General features: G+C 56.4%; 1 protein-coding gene across 1 annotated transcript; it reads right to left on the reverse strand.

The window, feature by feature from the left end:
* Nucleotides 1-564: 564 nt before the first annotated feature.
* TM4SF5 (transmembrane 4 L six family member 5) lies at nucleotides 565-7,139 on the reverse strand. The gene is made up of 5 exons (XM_042967282.1): nucleotides 6,841-7,139; nucleotides 1,611-1,691; nucleotides 1,126-1,262; nucleotides 760-943; nucleotides 565-682 (listed from the first exon to the last, which is right to left on the reverse strand). Exons 1-5 carry the CDS (start codon nucleotides 7,012-7,014, stop codon nucleotides 668-670), a joined length of 591 nt encoding a protein of 196 aa, XP_042823216.1. The 5' UTR covers nucleotides 7,015-7,139; the 3' UTR covers nucleotides 565-667.
* Nucleotides 7,140-10,028: the final 2,889 nt, after the last annotated feature.

Consider the following 10,028-nt stretch of genomic DNA (forward strand, 5'->3'; position numbering starts at 1 on the left):
AGCACCAGTGACCTCAGATTGAGAAACTTCCGCCAAATTGGGTTCTACCAAACGCTAGGACACCTTGAGTTTTCATTTTCTAGGGCTTACTCTAGCTTGTCTTTTCCACATTCTCCTTCTCCCTACAAAAGTCAAAGAGTGGCTTTTGATGTAGGGATTTCCAAGTTAGGACCGTCACGCTTGCTTCTCTCTTGCCGGAACCCCCTGGCTATCCGGACGGTTAGGCCGTTCACCAAATTTCCGCTTCAAATTTCATTTTCTCGGACTTCATCTTATTTCAAAACGTCCCTCCCTCAGCCACCACCTAGCCCATTACCGGCGTGTTTTTTAAAAAGGAAAGTCATCTATTGCCTTTGAAAAAACGTGCCCATCTCACTCCCCTGGAACGTGAAATTCTTTGAGCGCCTAGAACGTGCCTGTCTTGCTTACCACCGTATTCGGGGGCACGCCAACGGCTCAGTCATACGTGTTAAGAAAACTTGCGGGGGCCCACAGAGGAGCGCCCCGAGGCCAGGCGTGTCTGGAGGCCTTGGGACGTCCCCCCCCACCCCCCCCCCAGCGCATTGGGAGCAACCTGAGACGCGCATGCGCACGAGAGCTCAGAGGTTTATTCCAGGGCGGGGAGGGCCGGCGGCGTCCGAGAGCGAGCAGGGCGGCGGGTGGGGCCTCAGCAAGCGGCGCCCTGCGGGAAAGACGGGGTGAGGACGCGGCCAGGGAGCCAGGAGGTCCTCGCCCCGGCTCCCCCCCGCGCCGCCCCACCTCCTTCTTCCTGCAGTCGCCGCAGAAGACGCCGAGGCTGGCGTTCACCAGCTGCACCCCGCACAGCACCAGCTCCAGGCACGACACGAACACCAGCAGCGAGAAGAGCGTCACGTTCCAGTACACCACGCGGGGCGGTTCCTCGCACGCGTCCCACAGCGTGCGGTTGCGCAAGTAGGAGCCTCTGCGGGCGGGGCGGGGTCAAGTGAGAGAGCGAGGGCGCGTGGAGGGCCCTCCCCCAGCCCCGGCCCCGCGCAGGCGCCGAGCGGGGGTCGGGGGCGGCAGGCTCCTCGGTCCCCGCCGGGGTTCCCGATGCGGGTGGCAAAGGCAGGCGGCGAGGGGCGGCGGGGGCGCGCGAAGCCTTACGGGACGTCTTTGAAGTGATAGTCCCACTGGCCGTTTATTAAGCATTTGGGTCCAGTTCGGAGCCCGACTCCCGACACCGAGAGGCAGTAGATGGCTCCCAGCATCCCGAAGGCCGAGGAGAAGACGGAGCGCAGCATCTGGATGCGGGGTGCGCGGCGCGGTGAGCGGGGCCGCGCCCGCCCCGCCGGTGCGCGCACCTTCCCTCGCCCGGCTCGAGGCTCGTGGAGAATCCGTCTCCCGGCGAGGCCCGGGGCCGGGCCTTAGCCGACCCCGCGGGCCCGCGGCCGCCGGCGGCCGCCGACGTCCCCGGGGCTCGCGGTCCCCACCGCAGGCCCACCGAGGCCGAAGCTGGCGGGGCGACGGAGGGGCGCGGTGGCGCCCGGGACTCCGCAGGGGAGCTCCTGTGGCCGGGGGGACCGTGGCCTCAGGTCCCCAAGACCTGTGCAGAGACCGAACCCCGAATCCCGCCCTGATTGGGATCTTACCCTGCAACGATTTCCACAGCAGCCCGCGCCGCAGCAGCCCTTGCCCCCTGCGCGGACGGCGGCGATGCCGGGACACAGCACCTGTGGAGGAAGGACAGTGTGGCAGCCGGCCCCCGCCCGTTCTCAGCACCTTCCTGCCTCGGCGCTCACCTCCTCCTGGGGGGGCTTAGGATGCCCTCAGCCCTTCGGACTGTAGGAAGACCTTCTCTCTACTGCCCCGGCAGTGCATTGGGGCTCTGCCTCAATTTATCATTATTTATGTGTCTACTTATCTGTGTTCACATGGCCTCCACGAGGTAAGGCCCATATCATGATGTCCTCTGCAAATCTTGACACACAGCAGGGGCCCTCCTGAACCGGAGTCAGGGGACTTGGGGTTCATGCCAACACCCTCCGTGAATTGATTCATCTCTTGGTCTTCCAGACCCACCTCACAGGGCTGTTGTCAGGCTTTATTTTATTTTATTTTATTTTTAATTTTTTTTTCAACGTTTTTTATTTATTTTTGGGACAGAGAGAGACAGAGCATGAACGGGGGAGGGGCAGAGAGAGAGGGAGACACAGAATCGGAAACAGGCTCCAGGCTCCGAGCCATCAGCCCAGAGCCCGACGCGGGGCTCGAACTCATGGACCGCGAGATCGTGACCTGGCTGAAGTCGGACGCTTAACCGACTGCGCCACCCAGGCGCCCCTATCAGGTTTTATTTAAAAAAAAAAAAAAGTTTTTGGGTGGGAGGGAGGGGTGGGTGGGGGATGGGCATTGAGGGGGCACCCCTCAATGGGATGAGCACTGGGTGTTGTATGGAAACCAATGTGACAATAAATTTTATAATAAAAAAATATTAAAAAATGTTTTTAATGTTTGTTTTCGAAAGAGAGAGAGCGCGAGCAGGGAGGGGGCAGAGCGAGAGACACGGAATCGGAAGCAGGCTCCAAGCTCTGAGCTGTCAGCGCAGAGCCCGACGTGGGGCTCGAACTCACGGACGGCGAGATCATGACCTGAGCCAAAGTCTGCCGCTTAACTGGCTGAGCCACCCAGGCGCCCCGTCAGGACTTATTAATGAAATAACAGGTCCACCTGATGTCAAGACTGGCTCAGAGTAAACGGTCACAATGACCAGAAGTCCCCTGAGCAGCAGGAAGGAATCGTGGTGTTGGAGGGTCTGGCGAGCTGGGATTATGGGGAAGGTGGAGGAGAGCGTTAGCGAATGCTCTGATAGGAAGTGTAGGGCTCCCCAACATACCGCCCTGGCCTTTTCTGTCTTCCTGTCTCCCTGTGGCCTTCGTCACAGAGCCCGTCCCCTCTCAGGGTGTCACCTGTAGCCTGGAACAGTACCCATCTCCAGCTTCAAATGTAACTGCTCAAGGATACGTTCATGTCAGTGTCTAGGTTTCAGCTCACCCCAGCCAGCCTCCTCCTGACCTCACGATTTCCCCCCCAGGTTCCCCCAGTTCGCCTCCCTGTGACTTTTTGTTCATTTCCATCGGTGGAAATATTCTGTAGGTCACCCAGGCTGATCAACTTGAATCCTCCACACCCAGCCAGACCTCGAGTCTTCTCGCCTTGTCCTTTAATGGTTCTTGAATCTGTCTGTTCCTTGGTCTGCAGGGTCAGTCCCCAGCCCCCTCCCTCGAGGATGATGGTCTCAGCCCCTCTGCCAGGTTTCCTTACCTATTGTGCCTCCGCGTTGCCGCGCACTCCGCCGTAATGTTGCTACCCCCAGCGTAAACGCCTCTCCACGGGTCTTGGCTCAGATCCCTCAGGGTCTCCTCAGAGAGCAGCCCATCAAGGCTGAGCTCTAGAAGGCATTCGAGGCTTCTCACTTTGGCTCTAGCCTTATCTCGTTGCACCAGGCCGAGTTCTTTGCCCGGCGCCCATCTCTGGGATTTCACAGCTGTCTGGATCTGTGCCTTGCGTGAACCAGCGCTGTGTTCCTCTCTCGGGGAGGGGCTGAGAGTTCAAGTTCTGTTGTCTCATCCGTAGGGACCTCATAGAAACACCCGCAGAATTGGATGGGCTTCCTGCCAGATGCTTCCTCTCTCCCCTTCCTAGGCTCTTGGCAAGTCTAGGGCCAGCGCTGGCCTCTTGGCTTAGCCTCTCCGGGTAGGACACTTGCTGGGAAGCTCGTAGATCCGAAGACATCTAGAATTGCCTCTGGGGTTTACCAATTTCGAATGACCTATCTGCTGGAGATTTTTACTTTTTTAGTCAGTGTTTGTTTCTTTTTCTCGTCTAAGCTCCTCTGTCTTAACTCTGTGCCTACGTCTACTCTGCCAAGAGAAGCGTCTTTGTAAGCATAGAAGGAAACGCCGGGATTATAGCTCGAATCTGCTTACTTGGCCACCGGCCCGTTCTCAGCCACTATCCACTCTCCTGGACAACTTCAGTGACCTCAGTCTGGTTCTGCTTCACCTACTGACTCCTTATTCCACACGGGAGCCAGTGGTATCTTTTTTTTTTTTTTTTTTTTTTTTTTTGGAGAGAGAGACCGAGCGCGAGTGGCAGAAGGGCAGAGAAAGAGGGAGACACAGAATCGGAAGCAGGCTCCAGGCTCTGAGCTGTCAGCACAAAGCACGACACAGGGCTCGAACTCATGAACTGCGAGGTCATGAACTGAGCCGATGCTGGACAGTTAACCGACCGAGCCACCCAGGCGCCCTGCCAGTGGGATCTTCTCAAATCCAGCAGGGTATGGAGCTACTAATACTCTCATATTTTGCTGATGGGAATAAAATTGGTATACGAATTTCCGAAAACGCTTTGGCAAGATCTATTTGCACTGAATACTTGCATAACTCAAGAATCAGCAGTTTTGGGGTGCTCCGTCAGTGAAGTGTCTGACTTCAGCTCAGGTCATGATCTCACGGTTTGTGAGTCAAGCCCCACATCGGCCTCTGCTGTCAACATAGAGCCCGCTTCAGATCCTCTGTCCCCACCCCTGCCCCTTCCCCCACTTGTGCACTCTCTCTCTTTTAAAAGTAAATAAACGTTTAAAAAGAAAAAGATCAGCAATTCCACCCTTAAATATCCATCCAGCAGCAGTGCAAACATAAGTTCACCTAACGACATTTACGGGAACATTTATAGCAGCGTTATTTGTAATAAACCCAAATTGGGAGCCTGTCCAAACATCCATCAACGGTAGGATGTTTAAATGAATTGTGGTATATTCACACACTGGAATCCACGAGAAATAACAGACTAGAACTCTCTATAATGATAGGAGGAGCCTCACAGACATATATTGAGCTGCAGAAGCCAGACACAAAATTACTACACCGTATGATTCCGTTTGTGTAAAGTGCTGAATGGGCCAAACCAGCCTGCGGGTCAGAAGTCAGCGTAGTGGGGACTCTTGTCGGTGGGGGGTAGCGCCTGGTGAGGGAGGCACGTCTGGGATTCTGGTAATGACCTGTGTCTTGGTCGGAGTGCTGGGTACATGGGCGGGTTCGCTTTGTAAAAACGCATTGAGCTGCCTACTAAGGATCTGGCCATTTAGCTGTAGGACTTAAAAAAAAATTCAAAAAATTTTTCGAAGGCTCAAAACAAGGTAAAACGTCCTTTACTGGTTTCCTGTTGACTTCATGATAAAAATTCACGTTCCTCACAAGGGTGGACGTGCTCTGGCCGGTGCCCACGCCGGATCGCATCTCATTAAACCTCGGGTGCACTGGCCTCTCACGCAGTCAGAGGTGCAAGCTTGAGGCTGCGTACTTCCCAGTCCCCTGTCTGCAGGGCAGACTCCTCACTTTTGTCTTGTGGGTCGCAGCTCAGATGGCGTCTCATCGAGGCCTTCCTCGAAAATGCTATAAACAGGCGCCCGGCTGACTCATTCGGTAGAGCTTGCGAGTCTTGATCTCGGGGTTGTGAGTTCGAGCCCCACATCAGGTTCTGTGCTAACAGGGTGGAACCTGCTTGGGATTCTCTCTCTCCCCCTCTCTCTGACCGTCCCCTGCTCTCTCTTTTTCTCTCGAAAATACATAAACAGTAAAAGAAGATAAAAGTGTGCTCTTGCCTACAGATGAAATTTAAAGGAGATAGTAGGTGATGATTAAAATGAAAAAAGACGCTGTGAACAGTGGCATTCTGCCTGCCCTCGGAAGGAGCCCTTCAGGACAGTGTCCTGCTTTCTTTCCTCGGTGAGACCTCCGATCTGAAATCCTCCTGCTCATTTGTTTGCTTTGTTCACAGACTATTAATCAAGCCCCTGTCGAGTCCAAGGCCCCGGACTAGGCACTCGGCACACAACAGGTGCCACACGGCAGCCAGCAAAACAGGCCGTCCTTGCTCTCACCGGGCTTCCTTCTCCCTTCCTCGATAGTGTGTGTCCCCCACCACGGGCCCAGCTTCAGGGAGAGCAGGGACTTGGCCTGTGTCCCCGTAGTGTAGTGTCGCTTAGGAATGGCCCAGGGCCTGGAGGTGGGAAGAACGCAGCTGGGAGTGAGCGTGGGTAGGGGGGCATCCTCGGTGGGGGGAGGGGGCTCCCCCAAAGCAGGCTGGTTGGATTGTGGGGAGGGGAGGGTGGGTGTGACACCGGGCGAGGGAGGAGTGTCACTGTGGCCAGAGAAACAGGCAAAGGTGAGCCCTGTCCCCGGGAGTTTTGTCCATCAGAGACGTGGGGGGCTGTGCTGGGGAGACCTCTGGTCTTCGGGCCCGTGAGGATGTTAAACTACCCTGACCTTCCAGAACAGGGAGGGCTCGGAGGATGGGGTCTGGAGCCCCCCCTCCCCCCACTTCTGACAGACACGGGGTGCCTTCTTTGCCACACTGGCCTGGGTTCTGAGTTTGTGGGGTGCAGGGTGGGCATCCGGGAGCACGGACTGGGCCACAGGTGGGATGACCCCCCTGCCACTGTGCTCCTGGCCCCAGTGTCCCCGCACCCACCCTCCGTGTCCCTCGTCATCCTGCCCAGATAACCCACTTTGACCCGGCACCGGGCCCTTGTAGGGAGGCGTCCTCAGCATCTGCTGCACCAGCAGGGACGGGGGAGGGGGGTCAGGGGGGGCGCAAGGAGCACGTCCTCCCTCCCTCCCTCCTTCCTCCTCTTTTCCCTTGGACCTTCAGCTCAGGACCCCGGGGCTCCTCCAGGACTCGCGGGTGCTCTGTTTCAGGGGGCAGAGGGGAGGCTCCAGGGCCCCACCACGCCGCGGCCACCCCTCCCCGGGCAGCTGTCCCCCCCCCCCCCAACGATCCGAGCCCCGCAGAGTGGCCCCCGGGCCGGCCTCTCACCATCAGGCCCCCGCCGATGAAGCCGGCCATGAGCCACACTTGCAGGCTGAGGTGGCCGTCGGTCCAGGTGGTCTTGCCGCCCGGCACCAGCAGGAGGGCGTTGGCCAGGATGCAGAGCAGGGACAGGGGGATGAGGGTGAGGCCCACGCAGCGGGCACACTTCCCAGTGCACATGGTGGGGCGCTTTCGAGGAGAGCGGGTGAGTGAAAGTGAGCCGCAGGGACTCCCGGCAGAGGAAAATAATTCAGGAGCAAGGTTCAAAGGTTGGGGCAGGGGTGTGGCAGGCACTGGCAGGGAGAGAGATAAGGGAGAGCGGCAGGGGAGCCGGCAGAGAGCGGGCAGAGGCCGAGGGGCTGCTGCTGTGGGGTAGGGGGGAGGTGGTGGGAGGTTGGGGAGCCTGACACAGGAAGTGGCCTGAGGTCAGCGTGTGCTTCCTCCTTTGGGTGCACACCTCTCTGCATCCCCCCCTCCCCCGTCGGCTCCCCGCCTGCCGCCGCGTGTGACAGCCCAGGCCCCGATGCCCTGATTCTGGGATGCCTCCCAGGCATAAGGGGTGTAGTGATGCCCCCCGTCACTCGTGGTGGGTCGTGGGGATTCAACGGGACAGCGTGAGAAGTGTTTTGTAAGCAGGGATGCGCTAAGCAGATGTGCGGTGGCCCTGTCCTTTCCCGTGGTCCCCGGGGAGGGGCCCTCCTGGAAAGAAACTAAGAGGATGGCGGGGGACCCTCGGTGTCCCCTCCGCATCTCCTGCCACTGTGTGGTTAACAAGCCCTCCTCCTCCTGGTGAGGCCACCGCCTGTCTCTCAGGGTGGGACCGATTGATTAGAACATTCTATGCCTCCAGCCTCAGTGTTTGATTCAGTGATGGCCACAGGATCCAAGCTGGTCCCGTGAGAGTTCGTTTCTGCTTTGGGTTGTCGGCCTGGGGTCCTAGAAGTCCTGTTTCTGTCAGGGATGCTGAAGTTGCTGGTGGTGGCCGACACAAGGGAAGGCCTGCCTGCTGGGGAGCGGAGTCGGTCGAGGGGAAGTTGCGAGAGCTGGAGACAAACAGTCCTGATGGCATTGTCTGAACTTGCAGATCAAGCCATGCCTGAAGCCTGAGCGGTCCTTCAAGGTGTTGGCGAGCCAGTTTGAGAGGGAGCCAGTTTGAGAGGCGTTTCTGTCAACTGCACCGTGGAGAATCTTTTTCCATACGGAGATGCATTCATGAGGCCCCTGCTGTGGGCAGGGCCCCGGGCTGGAGACCCTGGGGGCTCATGCCTGGGGCGTGAGACCCAGCTGTGGGCATTGTGGGGAGCAGAAAGGAAAGCGTAGGCCCAGGTAGGATGTGGAGTGTGGAGGCGGGGTGACAGGACATCAGAGGGACACCTGAGAACATCACGCACACGGCCACATGGCCGTGTCCAGCCAGTGGCCTCTCGTGTGGCTGTTCCAAGCAGCCCACTGAAGCCACTAGAGAGGCGTGGACAGTGCAGAAAGCTCACTGCTCAGATGGATGCCAGACTCTGGGAGGGACTCCTCCTTTTTATAAGACAACCGGATGGAGAAAAACCTATGAAGAATTTGCCTCTTGGATCAGAGGGTACCTAGAACAAGAAAATACTTTGAACTTCCCCCAAAGCCCCGCCTCGGACTCACGCACACGTGACAACTCGTACTTGGTTTTGCTGAATGCTTTAAAAACATTTCCACGTTATTTCTAATGTGTCTCTTCATTAATTTTTCTGTCTCTTTTCATTAATTTTTTTTTTTTTTTTTTTTTTTTTTTTTTTTGCGTTCTCCTGTGTTCCAGAAGGCATATTTGAAATCCTGGTAATAGTTGCTTGTAAGCATTGCAGAAGTATTCTTTTATGATTTTTGTATTTAAAAATTTTTTTAATGTTTATTTTTGAGAGAGAGAGAGACAGCATGAGCGGGGGAGGGGCAGAGAGAGAGAGAGAGAGAGACAGAATCTGAAGCAGGCTCCAGGCTTTGACCTATCAGCACTGAGCCCCACGCAGGGCTTGAACCCATGAACTGTGAGATCATGACCTGAGGTGAAGTTGGACGCTTAACTGACTGAGCCACCCAGGTGCCCCAAAAGTATTCTTAAAAAAAAAAAAAGTGCATTATTTTTGAGAGAGAGAGAGAGGGCATGAGCAGTGTATGGGCGGAGAGAGGAGGACAGAGGATCCAAAGCAGGCTCTGAGCTGACAGCAGAGAGCCGGATGTGGGGCTTGAACTGATGAACCAGGAGATCGTGACCTGAGCAGAAGTTGGACGCTTAACCCACCGAACCACCCATCCCTGCATCCCTGCAGCCTCCTTTGACGGGTTCGGTACAGCTGGTTTCCGTGCTGGGCTTTATAGCTTATGGCCAGAAGTGACGTTCACTGTCAGAGCAATATCGTGTCCCCCAGTCGAGGGCCTTCCCACTGCCCGCCCCGAGAGGGACTCAGCCCTGCCCCCACAGGCAGAGTGGGATCCAGAGCAATCTACGTATCTGTCTACGGGTTCATCAGCACTGAGTCTGACAGGTGTGTCTGCTTTTTAGGTGAGCAAAGAGAAAAAGAAGCCCGTGAGGGGTGGTCTACAGGTATTCCTGATGTTATGTTTATACAATTCTCTGTGTCTAAAATAGTGGCAAAAATATCATAGGGATGGGCCGCCTGGCTGGCTCAGTCGGTTAAGCGTCCGACTTCAGCTCAGGTCACGATCTCACGGTCCGTGAGTTCGAGCCCCGAGTCAGGCTCTGGGCTGATGGCTCGGAGCCTGGAGCCTGTTTCCGATTCTGTGTCTCCCTCTCTCTCTGCCCCTCCCCCGTTCATGCTCTGTCTCTCTCTGTCCCAAAAATAAATAAAAAACGTTGAAAAAAAAATTTATAAAAAAAAAGCCAAAGGGATTCTGAAAAAAGTTCTGCAAACCAAGCGAAGGGGTCATCATCCTGGAGACTAAAAGGAGAACGCTGGAGAAATATTTACTTTCAGGTTTGGATGGGATTTTCAGGAAGGTTCTCGCCAGGACTCTCTGGGAAGCGGGAGCACAGTACCGAGAAAGAAAGGGCCGCGATGAGAGGGCGCCCCCATGTATTTGGGGGAGAAAAGGGAGAATGGCCCAGAACCGCCAAATGCGCCCAGAGAATCCAAGCCCAGACCCGCTGGAGAGCTGGACGGTAACTGGGCCCATGTGGATGAGGCGTGCGGGGGACA

The sequence above is a fragment of the Panthera tigris genome, chromosome E1, assembly GCF_018350195.1.
Source record: "Panthera tigris isolate Pti1 chromosome E1, P.tigris_Pti1_mat1.1, whole genome shotgun sequence".
Lineage (NCBI taxonomy): Eukaryota > Metazoa > Chordata > Mammalia > Carnivora > Felidae > Panthera > Panthera tigris.

What these genes read in the sequence shown, in the direction of transcription:
- TM4SF5 (XM_042967282.1), bottom strand. Translation starts at nt 7,014, where the DNA reads ATGTGCACTGGGAAGTGTGCCCGCTGCGTGGGCCTCACCCTCATCCCC. An exon ending in GCTGTGGAAATCGTTGCAGG is followed by an intron (nt 1,263 to 1,610) that starts GTAAGATCCCAA and finishes CCCCGCATCCAG; the next exon opens with ATGCTGCGCTCCGTCTTCTC. An exon ending in TATCACTTCAAAGACGTCCC is followed by an intron (nt 944 to 1,125) that starts GTAAGGCTTCGC and finishes CCCCGCCCGCAG; the next exon opens with AGGCTCCTACTTGCGCAACC.